Source organism: Aptenodytes patagonicus, chromosome 5 (genome assembly GCF_965638725.1).
Source record: "Aptenodytes patagonicus chromosome 5, bAptPat1.pri.cur, whole genome shotgun sequence".
NCBI classification, from domain to species: Eukaryota; Metazoa; Chordata; class Aves; order Sphenisciformes; family Spheniscidae; genus Aptenodytes; species Aptenodytes patagonicus.
The window spans coordinates 9,665,994-9,679,519 of NC_134953.1; the positions used below are offsets into that span (position 1 = coordinate 9,665,994).

Consider the following 13,526-nt stretch of genomic DNA (forward strand, 5'->3'; position numbering starts at 1 on the left):
GCTCCGGGCTGCCTCCTTTGTCCACTGGCCTTCTGCTGCAAGGGTGGAGCAGAGAAGTTTGGCTGAATTATCTGGTGGTGGGAGCTTGCAGTAAGCCGTGCCCAGACTTTCCCTTGGGGGGACCTTCCTTTTCCCCCTTCTCCATCGCCTGTCCTAGGTTTGGCCCCACCTAACGTTGCCCCAGAGGTGAGGCTGTGGGGCCTCTTCCACTGGTGGTGTAGGCGAGAGGCGCCCCGGTGAGGGAACGGATGCGGCCCCTCGCTCCGAGGAGGTGCCCGGGGAGGACCGAGGTCCCCCCCGTTCAGCCTGGCCGGGGAAGGCGGCCCCTCCGCCCCCTCAGGCTCCGCCGTCTGACAAAATGGCTCCCCCAGCCGTGCTGCCGCCGGCGGGGGCCCGCCCTGCCCCGGCTCGAGGAGCGGGGGGCGGCCCCGCGGAGCTCTCCATGGTGGCCGCCGGCCCTCGCCCGCTGAGGGGCCGCTGGAGGCCGGGCCTCCCGCCCGCCGCGCCGCCCCTCTCTGCTCCCCACCCCCCCCGCCGCGCGGCCCCGTCGCCGCCCCCCAGGCCCGGCCTGACGCCCGCCCGCCCGTCCCGGGGGCGGGGGCGCGCCGCGGCGGGGCGCTCCCGGCTCCTCGCCCGCCTTCCCCGGCCGGGAGGGGGAGAGCCCGGAGGCGCCGGGCCGCAGCGCCCGCCCCTGCCCGCTCCCCGCGGCGGAGGCGCCGCCCCGGGGAGAGCGGAGTTTCGCCACGCTCCCTAACGGCCGCGCTGCCGGCGCGGCGGAGCCAGGAGTTTCGCCACGCTCCCGTAGTCCCCTCGTGGGGTGGCGGCGCGGTGCATGCCGGGCCCGAGGCGGACTGTCCCTTCGCTGCGCGAGGAGCTGGGAGCCGCGCCTGCCGCCATGTTCCGCTGGGCCGCCGCCGCCCGGGGCCTCTAGCCGCCCCCGCCCCGCCTCGCCCCCGGCCGCCGCGCGCCCCTCTCCCCGCCGGCGGAGGAGGCGGACGAAGGCGCCGCCGCGCCCAGCAGCCGCCGCCGGAGCCCGGCAGCGCCCAGCGATGTCCGCCAAGGAGGGGAGCAAGGTGCTGCTGCTGCCGCCCCACGCCACCAGCGAGCGCGCCGTCAAGGGTGAGCGTCCCCCTGACCCGCGGCCTGGCGCCGCCCGGGCCCGGGCCCGGGCCCGGGCCCGGCGGGGGTGCGGGGAACGTGGCTGCCCGGCGCGGCGGAGGGCGGCGGCCGCGACCCCCGGCGGGGCGGAGGCCGCCCGAGCGTCCGGGGGCGCCCGGGCTCGGGGAGGCGGCCCGCCCGCGCGTGGGGAGAGGGAGGTGCCCTCGCGTGCGCTCGCCGCGCGGGCGTCTGGCTCCTGCCGGGCTGCCCGCAGGTGGGGATGGGAGCGGCGGGTCCGCGGGAGCGCTGCCCGGCTCCGTGCGGAGGCGTGGGGTGCCCGCACGGGCGTGGAAATACCCGGGGTCGGCTTCGCTCGTAGGCGAGGAGGCCGAGCCGGGCGCGGACGCTGCCCGGGAAGGCAGCGGGGCTGTCCCTGCCTGCGGTGAGCCCCGGGGCAGGCCGTCCGCTGGAGCTGCCCGCGGGGCTGTGAGGGTGGAAGCGGTGCCGGAGGCCTGCGGCCCTGGCGCATCCCGCCCAGGTGCGCTGCCCGGGCGCTGTTGGCAGGAGTGTGCGTGTGCTCAGCTGGCCGGGGGCCACCGGCTTCCCCGCCTGGGGTCTGGCCCCTTCACGCCTCGTTCTCTGCGGGGGTTTTCCTCCGTCTGCGCAGAGGAGATCCCTGTAATTGCAGAAGCTGACAGCGCCGAGGAAGAGGGAGTGGGAAGGTGCAGCCGCCCTTTCTATTGGCTGCTGGTCTCAGGTTCCCAGTTCTGATGGAAAAAATTCACCTTGATCTATTTCTTCGTAGCCTTTCTTGGTAGAACGATCCCATGGGAAGCCTTTAAAAGTCGAACGTTATACTTCTCAGAAGAAAAAGTAAAATGTTTTAAAGTAGATCCATCTGCCTAAAACTAAGATGGTCTAGCGACCAAAATGCTGTAAAATACCAAGATCCTTGCTCCCGAGCACATCAAGTGTGTCATTTTAGCATTTGTGGGGACAATAATCCTTCACAACTAAAGTATCCTAAAATACACTCGTTAGATCTAAATTGTCAGCTGAGAGGATAGTATAGGTAACACTTCAAAGAATTTCTAGGTTTTGTTTGCTCAAATTACACCTAATTTTTATTTTGATATCTAAGGTTTTGGTATTGAACTGCATATGACTATAGCAGTGTGGGCATTTGGGATTCGTGGTTGTACACAAAGCAGTCTGCTTTTAAGATTGATGTTCCTAAGAACACAGGGTCTGACTGATTTCAAAGGGGCAGAGATCTGCTCGTTTGACTTCTTATATAACAGGGGGTCTTGAGAAATGAAAAGGATGTCTTTGTATTCAGCAGGTCTTAATTAAAGCCTTGGAATCCCATAGTATGTTTTGGAAATAGGCATGTTTTCCAGTAAGCTGGAAAGCTTTACTCACAGTAAGTTACTCATTTTGGATTGCTTAACCTGTTGATTTGTTTGAACAAATTGCAAGAGTAAAAGTAGAAAATGTTAAAACTAGTCTATTGGAAACTTGTACTCATTGGTGCTACTTTAACGTCTAGTGTTTAGACTTGCTGAATTTTTGTACCTTTACCGTAATTTGTTATAACAAATTAAGTTCTTCAAACAATGCAGGAGAACTAATGGTAGGCGATTAGATGCTTTAGAGTGCTCTGGAAAACCTGCTGATTTCCAGTCACTTAATAATTCCGCTTGTTAAATGTGATCTGTGCGTCTGGTTGTTTAAAATCATAGTTAGGACTTGCTTCATTCTAACAGGATTACAGCCTGGGGTTACAGTATTTTTTTGAACCTGGGTGTGTAGGATACAGAACTATTGTAAAGGTAATCAGGCTTTGATAGCTTCATCTGACATAATCACAACCAGTTAAGTCTTCATATAGCAGCATTTTTCTATTCCTTCTGTTGACCTGTCCTGTCCATACCTATCATGCTGAATCACTGGCTTCTGGAGAAAGCCTGGACAGCTGTGCCAAGCTGTCTGTGTTCTTGATATGAAGGACAGGGTGGTTTGGTGTCGTCCCCTGTCCCGTCCCTCCCCCCCCCCAATTAGGTGCAGTGCAGTTGGAAGTATTTTTTTTAGACAGCGACCTCGGGTGCAAGATTGCAGGTTATGTCAGTGCTAAGTGGGAGTATCTGTGCAACATAAATACGTTTGTTGAAACCATGTTAAAATGTGACAACTATGTCACATCCCTATTCACAAACAGATGTGTGGCCACTCGCATACCAAGAAATGTTCACCATACTCTTACCTATTGTACGATGAACAGGTTACAGATACGGCGATACTCTCTTAAGGTGGGCCCTCCGCTTTTGTCAAGACAACACTGCATACCAGGGAACCTAAAAGCGTTAATTTTTTATACTGGAAATGCGTGGACCAGGCGTGCTGGTAAAACTGTTAAGACAACAGTTCAAATGGTTGCATAACATCTTATACTTTTAACTTCTGTAATGTTATGAATCATTGTAGAAATGGCCTCTTTTTTTCATAAGTATCAACTTATTTATTGATAATTATTAGTGAATTTATTGACTGGAATAAGGTTTAGGGATTCTTTTTAAGGCAATAATTTTTTGTGTTTATTATGTTTAATGTGATTCACTGTAGGAGAAAAAAAAAGTGTAAAAGTATTCTGAAAATGTTACTTTTTTTGTGTGCCAGCTCTGTTCCCAAGAAAAAACATCCTTGGGGCACCCAGGCTTTCTGTCTCTCCTTGCTGAGACGTTTCATTTATAACGTCTCGGGTCCTTGAGAACAGCCACAGAGGAAAATGTAGTAATGTTAGCTGGTGTATCTGTGTATTGGTCCATATTTCAGCTTTCATGCATATACTAGGTCTTTTGGGGAGGAAATGTGAATTCAGGACTTAATGCTTGCTGGTATTTGCATTGTTTCATCTCTAGCTTTTATTTTAGCTTTATTTTCTTCCTCTGTATTACTGGAAGAGGGGAAAAAATAACACAAACCATTAAATTTCAGAGGCCATGAGAAATTAAATCCTTTACTGCTAATAATATATGTTGGCAGAAATGGGCAAGAGATGCTCACCCAAGAAAAAAATGGTTAAATTACTGTATCACCAGTAACTAATATTTTCTAATAAGGTAGGATAATATTTAGGATGTGTCCCCCTTTATATTTCGACCTGTATATTTAGCAATTAGTGGGAAAGTGCATACATCTAGAAAAATATCTGAAAGGTTATTGGGTGTAGTGTTCATATTAGCCATATATATAATAAACATAATAATGGCTTTAAATATGCAGTCTATACAGTCTAGCTGTGCTGGTCTGACATACCTTCCCAAATACGAATTGTATCATCAAAGATCATCGGTTGCTTTTAAAATGTATAAAAAGCTCAAATTTTCTCTTTTCATGGCTTAGTTAAATTGTCTAAGTAATTTGTACTTACGCAGTTTCCTATAAATTAATGGTTAGCTATGGAATTGGAGTGTCTAAAGTCAGTTTTTGGCATTTGGTTCCCAAAAGCTGTCTTGTGGCGAGGCTTTTATTACTGCTTTTTTAATAGAGATGAGAAAATGTACCTGTCGTCTTGATTCACTATTTTCTAAGGTACCCTCTTCATCTTTGAAGAATGTTACTTAGTGTTTTAGTGTCTCACGGAAGATAGCGTGTTCCTCTGTTATGTTTCGTCAAAATCACGGGGCGGGGGGAGGGGAATTCTTTTCTCTCAGTATTTAACTGCTGTATCTGGTTCTTTTGAGTTTGGGTTTGCCTTTCTTTTTGTGTGATAACTGACTGACTTCAGTCAGCGCGCTTGACCTTTCAGTGCACGTGACTTTCGTACTTCAAATTTGAAAATGTATTGTATCTTTTCTACTGAAACAACTGTTTCACTACCTTGTAGTAAAGTGTTTTCCACTGACAAGGAGGAAGAAGCCCTTGTAAGCTCGGACAGTTGGATAGAGTGGTCCTGGGCATGGCAGGGATGAGCCTTCATTGGCTTTCCTTTGAGGGCAAACCCTCAAAGGCAAACCCACCAGGGCTTCTCTGACCCACCTGTGAGTAGCTACACCGCAAAGTTGTACCCGGAAGTACTCTGTCCTCCCCGGCACTGCGCTTTGCCCGCTACAGGTGTTACGAGGCTTTGGGAAGCAATCCACAGGACCTTGTCGTGCTGAGCTCATGGATACTTTTTGCTAAATTTGGAGATGATGTCTATTCTTCTGGAAACGGGAGGCTTCAGTATTGAAGTATTATATTTGGATAAAAGTCATGATACGGTCTGATTGGCAAACAGTCATTTTGGATATTAAATGGTAACTCATTGAAACAACTCTTCAGAGAATCCCAAAGAGAAGTAACTCATGGCCTTGAGCAGCGTCCTAAATTAAGACACCAATGGCTACTTTTTAACAATGATTTCCATGTAGGAGAAAAAGAAATCATCGCAGTATTTAACTTTAAAATTCAGAGTCTGGTAAAAAAAACAACAGGTGAAGGGATAAATGCTTACAGACAGCGTGAAGGCTGTTTTAAAAATATTATAAGGCACTTAGAATGCCTTTATGCTGCTGGTCAGAAATGATTCTAAAATGATCCACAAAAGCAGCAAAGAGAGTATTAAAAGCTCATACTTTAAAAAAAAAATTCACAGTTTTGTTTTGGGAGAGAGAATGGAATGGAACTGAATTCTGACAAGTTAGTGTTTGACTGGCCTTATACTTTTTCTTTTTTAATTTTGAGAAGATGGTTAGAATGAATGAATCTTAAAATAACAACAACAAAACCCCAAAACTCCACCCAAAAATGGAAGCCTGCCTTAATTTCAGTAGGGCCAATTGGCAGTTGAGGCTTGGGAAGGTAAGGCCAGAGCAGAAAAATCTGGCAACTAATTACGTGTGTGTTTATTGCGTAAGGAACTAAGGACTCTTTCACACATGAGTCAATTCTTATTGCTGAGTGGGACCAAATAATTGTCTTACTGAAATGTAAGTGGTTTCAGAACATGCCAACAAAACAAATGTTCAAAAAAAAAATCCCAGGACCAGAAGATACTTGTGTAGTGACTCTAAAGGAATTCTTTGGGGGTTTTGGGTGCAAAATCGTGGATTTATTTTCCATAGCCTGTGGCATAACTCATCTTCTGAGTCTGAGAAATGGAGCACAGCAGCATTTTTTTAAAAACTCTAGATTGAACTGGAGAACTGTAGATCAGTAAGTTTAATTTAAGCAGACTCATAGCACTTGTAAGAAAGAGTGGACCAGCTATGTTCCTGGGGAAGTACAGTATTAAAGAGGAGTTGGTACAGTTTTCACGGATGGAAATCAAGAGAAATAGTTAGAATATTTTGGAGGAGCCAGGGAGCTGGTTGATCCAGGCAAAACTGTTCATCAGGTTCCTTCATCGGAGCCTTTATAGTAAGCAAAAGAGGAAGTATCCTCTTTTGGATCAAAATTGGTTAGGAAAGAAAGGATGTTAATAGGTAATAAACTTCCATGGTTGAGGGAGGTTAACATCTGTCATCTGTGCTCTTTAAATGTATTCATAAGTTATTTAGAAAACAGAGTGAATGGCAAATAATAACACTTATTCAGGATAGTAAACTTCCAGAGATGTTTCAGAAAGCTCTTGTTAGTTTGAGTGCCTGGGCAAAGAAGTTGCAGGAGATGCTGTTGTGATAAAGGCAGAGTAGATGCTACAAGTGAAAGAACAATTCTTGCTTAAACGTAGAGGGCGGTGAACTTGGGAAAGAAACATTAGGGTCTGTATGGGTAATATTCTGAAGATGTTAGTGCAGTGGCAGTCAAACAGGCTGACAGGGTTTTAGGGTTTATTAGAAGATCAGTTTAGAAGAAAGAGAATGCACCATCATGCCGTTACACGCATCTTGTGTTGTATGTGCATCTTGAACAGCAGCATGTAATTTTGGTCCCCCTTCCTGATTTTTTTCTTTATCTAAAGATATGTTCAGAGGCACAGAGTGGCTTTCATGCAAGGTGGAGCAACAAGGATGAGAAATCTGTGACTTGGAAAAGGGGCAGCTGAGTAGGGGATAGAGTTAGATACTGCTTACATCGTGAATGATATTTAATGGAAAAGTTGAATAGGAAACAACTGTAATTCTTGTCTCCCTGTGAAGAGCAGAAATGCAGTACTAAACAAAATTTTCCAGAAATGAATATAAAGGAAAGGTGAAATACTTTTTCATGTAACGTGTGATTAAAATGGTGGTGTTCATAGCAATAAGGTGCAGTGGAGGCAAAAACTATAAAAGCATCTATTCAGGGTCTGGACAAAATAGTGAAAAATAGTTCTATCAGTGATCATAAACATGATGGTCTGGATGAAACTCTAGAGGAAATCCTTAAACCACCCTGCCTGGAAAAGAGGGAGTATGGGGAGGGAAAGACCTATGAATCCGTTATTGCCAGAAGCACACTTAAGCACTAAATAATCTTTTGGCGTAACACATTATGGCCATTTTAATGGGAGGAGCATCTTTAAATACTTTTCAAACAAATAATTGTATTTCTCCTGAGAGAAACTTCCAAAAGCATGAACCAAGTTAATTGAAAAATTTCACAGACAGTACAAAAGATGAATGCACCATGGCATATTAAGTATATCAGTAGTTTCATCTGAGATTTAGAATTCTGTGAAACTTTTAAGACTGCAAGTACATGGTAAGTAAGGATAAAATAAATAGTGCCTGCAGTGCTTTTGTAGGGTTTCAAGGCTTATGGGGTCATTTTTACTTGCTTCTAGAATGCTTGTTAATATAGCAGGCGGCATGCATTCAAAGAAACTTGAGTAAAGGGGTAGTTTTTGTGGCATTTAGGAAAAATACCATAATTCGCAAGAAACTGACTTTGCTGAATCTGTGATTTTTTGTTTGGGATGAATAGGATAACTTGTATCTTTTGACAACTATTGATTCTAGCTTTCCAATTCAAGTAGACGCTGCTGTGTGTTTGTGCTTAACTAATATTTTCAAGGTTGCTGGTCTGTAGGCCATCTGTCATGTCTTTATGCTATTTCTTTTCAAACCTGTTCTGCTAAATGCAGAAGGATAATTGGATATATTCTGTCCTCATAGCAGGTATGGGTGCTACATCTCTTTCTTCTGTATAGATGTTGGCAGAGGTGAGAAAACTCCAGGGACAGACTGAAAGATGTGCTAGGTGTTAGGCTTTGTCCTTCTTCTGAGTGACAATACATAGACAGCAATGCATTTATAAAACCAAAAGCCACAAAACCTGACCAAACGACAGAAAAACTGCAGACAACCACATGCTATCGTGGTAATAAACCTGCTGACAAAATGAAGGATGCTGGCCTATCTTTTCACACAACACCATAGTTGTATTGATATATGATATCACTTTGTGGAGGTAAACATTATATACTGTTTCACGTATACCTACCACCAAAGCAACAAATTCTTTACAAACACAATGTCTGTGTTTAGTAACCTTAGTAAAGTGAGCTGAGACTTTATCTGTGAAATCAAACTCTTAAAACAGAAAATGAAATCTGGGACGTTGAGCATGCTTTTACAGCCAAAGCTGAGTTCATGGAACGTGTCATGGGCTCCTGATTATAGAGGAAAAATGGCTAATTTTCTTTCACTGTCACAGGAAAAGAATTATATAAGTTTTAAAGTCTTAAGAGCAGAAAATACTTTGCTTGTGGAAGTACAGTACCTTGTATGGTTGATCCCTGATATTTTCCTACCATTAGTCTAGAGGCTTTGATCTCATCTTGTTTCATGAGCCTGTTCCAACAGCGTGTCTCCGATACATGCCAGATTTAACCAGGGTTATTAAAATGGGCATATATATCAGCGTGGTTTAAATTTACAGTATCTACCTGTAAGATTTTATTAGCAGCTACTGTTGTACTCAGTTACCAGGCGATGTGAGATCTGCTTTGGGTCTGGAAGTAACGTGTTTGTGTTAGTTGCCATACTGCACCTCTGAGCAGGGATTATTACGTTGGGTAAAGTGCCATGCTAATGTGGTTGTTCTACTTTTGAACCTCTCTACAATGTACTGTGAATTTATCCATTCAGATTGGTGCTAACTTTTGGATCTCTGTAGCATGCTTTATTGTAAGGTAAAAATGTACCCAGAGGCTTGTAGAAAGTCTCTGTAGAACTAGGTTTAGAGGTTTTGCTTTTGATATCTGTTTTAAGTGGTACTGCAGTAAAAAGGAAAGGTGATTTTTTCCTCTTTGTAAATGCATATACAATAATAATAAAAACCATCAAAACCTTTTTGTTAACAAATCCCAAAAGCTACTCACTGTTTTTTTTCCCAGCATTACTGTTTAAAATTTTGAATCAATATAGTTAAAATCATATCATCCATACATATTTTAAAAGTAAAATTGATTAATTTTGACTAGTAAGCAACGGTTTGTTTTAGAAAATCTTGTATGTTGCTATAAATCATGATGTGTTATCTTTGTTACTGATATCTATACTTTTACTAATAGGATATAATCTGTTATTTTGTACCGCAGCGTGTATTGCTTTAGAGATTCATCTCTAAATGCTTTTCTATTGCTTAGCTTTGCTGGAAGAAGGGAATCCTTTAATGACCAATACCATGTTATTTCCTTAGGGTAATTCCTCTTAATTACCATTCCGTTACAGTCCCAAGAGCACAGGTTATGCACAAAGACTTTGAAACTTGGATTATATTTCTGTCTTGGAACACAACATGCCGCAATTCTTTCTCCTTAGGCTATAACAGTCTATTACTGCTTCATCAAAGGTTTAATTAAACCCATTAGTTTGCAGAAATTGTCTACATGCTTCAAAAATTATCATCCTTAACCTATTAAAAGATATTTGTAGTATTTTTCAAAGGTATGAGCTCTAATATAGTGTTAACTATTGTTGAGACAAAAATTAAAATGGAAAGAAACAGTTTTTATAGTAAGTATTACTGTTTTATTCAGCTGGGTGATGCAGATAAAATCTTTAGCCATGTTTTATTCTGCCTTCTCTGAAGATTATTCTAAAAGAAAAAAAATCTTTCTTGAGCAATAGGAAAATACATGTGTTGTGTGAAAAGGGTTTTGTTAAACTCTGAGGAACTCGTTTTAAGACTTCATTTTTTTAATGAGGCAAATATAACTTTACAGATGCTTAACTACTTCTGATACTAATACTTGTGATTTTTGGACATTATGGATAACCCCTGGATATACAGTGGTTTTGATTTGAATCTTCATAAGTATATTAATTCAAATAATTTGAGACAGTTCTTTCCAGACACTGGACAGAAACATCTGTTTTTATAGCCTCCCAGAAAATGTAACTTGCCAGATGTAGTCAAAGCTGTAGTTAGTTAAAACAGGCAGAATTAATTTTTGTGCAAATCCGATCTGAAATATATTACGTGGACATAAGAACTTTATTAAGAGAAGAAAATTTCATCTGCCATGTACTTAGAACCCCTGAACTATTTCTGAACTGTCATAAGGAAGAGGTCAACACCATCTTTCTGAATTCTGCAGCCATTGGTAGTCATAATAAGTCAGTAATGATTTGCACATAAGAGAATGAAGAACAGCTGGTCACCTCAACAGACCATTCTCTACCGCACCCTGCATCCACCCAAAAAATCTCCAAAAAGAAAAAAGGGTCATCTTTCACTTAAGTAGATTGTTACCTAGGAATAATACTAGAACTAATGAAGCACAATTCCTACAAAACTGTGTCTTGGAGGTGATTGACTTTGGTTCTGGGAAAGTATGATCTCCAATGCTTTTGCAACAATTAAAGCAGGAGAAGTCTACTTCGTGAATTGTCTGGTCTCTCATAAAAGGATGAGCTCAACTTTGCATTGCTGAAGGCAGTTGTGGGCCCACAAATCATGTGTTAAAAAAAGTGGGGGAAGAAATGGCCTAAAACTAATTTATGTACAGATACATAAACTTCCAAATAATGCAAAAACAACATTAAGAGAATGTGAAGGTTGGAAAGTCAAGTTCAAAAAAAACGGTGAATGCTAGAATTGATGCTTGCATGGTCATAATTAAGTACTTCTAAAAATCAGTTAAATTTATCTTGGAACAATAGATTTCTCTTTTCAGAGACAGATTTATGTTTTTAAACACTTGTGCATAGAACAGGAGTGGTTGTCTTTTGATTTCTTAAATACGTTAAGTTTATTAACATTTGGACTACATGGAATTTTAACACTTCCAAATGAAACTTGAATCATTACCAGAGGAGACTGGAAGGAAAGGCATGCCATTTCTTTTCTGTTAATAAAATACTTTATGTCCAAAAATAAAGTGCCAAATTTGTTCTACACTGTGTAATGTCAAGGCACATTTTTCAGCTTCTTCCTACTTAGAAACTTTTGTAAAGGAAGAATAGACAATTCTCTGGTCTATTTTCTGTGAATTTAATTTCTGTGAATTTAATTTCAGTGAATATGTGTATGTGATTTATGTATCAGTTGTTTTATTGATAGATTTTTATTACTGCATAAAACAGAAGGGTAGCAATATGTTGCTAGTAATCTAGAAGTCAATTTAAATGAAGTCAGTGAATGTTTTCGTATTTAAGCATTGATTTTTGGAATGTGAAGTTTAACTTTGGAGAGTAAGAAAATAAAGTATGAATAATCTATCTACAAGTGTATTCATACTACTAGTTGTTCTTATCTTTGAATAGATGTGTTTCTCCAATTTTTCTTTTTAAACTTATTTGAAATAGTATTTAAATGGAGAGGAATTGAATGGTTTTGCTCCTTTTCTCTTTTATTTCATTCTTTCAATAGTGGTATGCTTTTGGGGGTGGTGGTGGTGTTTGGTTTTTTCCCCCAGATTAGTTTTATTTCCTGTAATCCTGCATGAGTGCGACAATATTCTGATGCACTGCTTAGTGGCAGTTTTGATGTATCCTCCTCCCATGTCCCACATCCGTATTTCATTTGTGCAGTAACTGAACTGCTATTGTTTGAATTCATGTAAGCTGCCGGCCGTCAAATGTGCTGGGTGGGCAGTTGCTGAGCCTGGTTTGGTCCCCAACCTCAGACCTCTCATCTGCTCCACTTCTTTGAGATATGGATCACACGTGGCTGCTTTTGTCTCACAAGCCAGGATCCAAGGACTTCTCATACTTCCAGTAATTTCTAAAGTTGTGTCTAGTATATGGACAATCTCTACTCTTAGCTTAATCTTTTTACAGACAGCGCAACAGGAAAATAAGGAAAACAAACTCAACGAAGGAATTTCAACCTACAATGGCAATGTTGTAGGCTCCCAAAATTACAGGTTTTTTGCTGGTAGTATGAACTTGTTCTGCTGCTTAGTCAGTGGTTTGACAGAACTTCAAACTGGCAGAGTCCATCCTGCCCGTTTCTGCCATTCAGGGGTCGAGAGCGCGTGAGTGCTGCTCTCCCTTCACCTTCTCCATTAATGCTGTCACAGACCTCTGTTAGTCCCCCTTAGTTTTCATGGTTTTAGGCTGAAGAATCCTCCTCTACTTAGTTACTCCTGTAGCAGAAATCATTCTAACTTTTTGATTTCCATTATTGTTCCTTGAATCCCTTTTAGTTATTATTTCTTTTTTGTAAGGTGGGCAAACCAGAGTTGCGTACTAGATTTATCAGGGCATAATTGCATCTTATTTTGTTTTCTGTTTGCTAATAATTCTTAATATTCAGTTTTCTGGGTTTCTTTGACTTGTCAGCATCGAGTATTTTCCTAGAACTATAGGAAAGACCTTGCTTCTGAATAGTATTAGTAATTTTATAATCTGTGATTTTTGTATGTAAAGTTAGGATTTATTTCCTTCATTAATTTGCATTTATTAATATTTAATGTGTCACATTTTGCTGAGCCACTCAGTAGCATGGACGACTTCTGTAGCTCTTCATAGCCTGCCCTATTCTTCATTGTCTGGAATACTTACTCACCTGAAGGCTGCATCACTCCATGAGTTACCTTCTTTTCAGTGTAATTTATGAATTTATTAAATAGCACAGATTCTAGTGGGGCTCCTCCGGTGACCTTCTTCCTTTCCGGGTGCTGGCTATTGCCTCCATTTATTTCTAGTCCTTTAAACAGTATTGTATCCTTTTCTTGCTAGCTTTGGATTTGTTTTGGTGGGGTTCTTTGTGGTTGGGTTTGGGTTTTTTTTGACGCTTTGATGATGGGCTTATTTTGAAATGCCTTTTGCAAGTCTGAGTGGATATTAAATGGATCTCCTGCATCCCCAGTACTTGTTGAGACCTTCAGAGAATGGCAGTATATTGGAGAGAGACCATGTCCCTTTGCAAAGGCAGTGTTGACTCTTGCAAATGTTGTGCATGTTATTGTGCCTTCTAAGTCTGTTTTATAGTTTCTACAAACTTGCACGTTATAGATGTTAATTTTTTTAAATACATACACAGATAGCGCTATTCTATCCAGCTTTTAATGA

General features: G+C 42.5%; 1 protein-coding gene across 7 annotated transcripts in view; it reads left to right on the top strand.

Annotated features, from left to right (window-relative positions):
- Positions 1-991: 991 nt before the first annotated feature.
- The window catches only part of PPP3CB (protein phosphatase 3 catalytic subunit beta), a 47,385-nt gene continuing 34,850 nt past the window's right edge, over positions 992-13,526 (top strand). For all 7 annotated transcript variants that reach the window (XM_076338520.1, XM_076338523.1, XM_076338521.1 and 4 more), the window contains exon 1: positions 992-1,119. In XM_076338520.1, the coding sequence (XP_076194635.1) occupies positions 1,050-1,119 (70 nt within the window). In that variant the 5' untranslated portion in view covers positions 992-1,049. The remainder of the gene's footprint in view (positions 1,120-13,526) is intronic.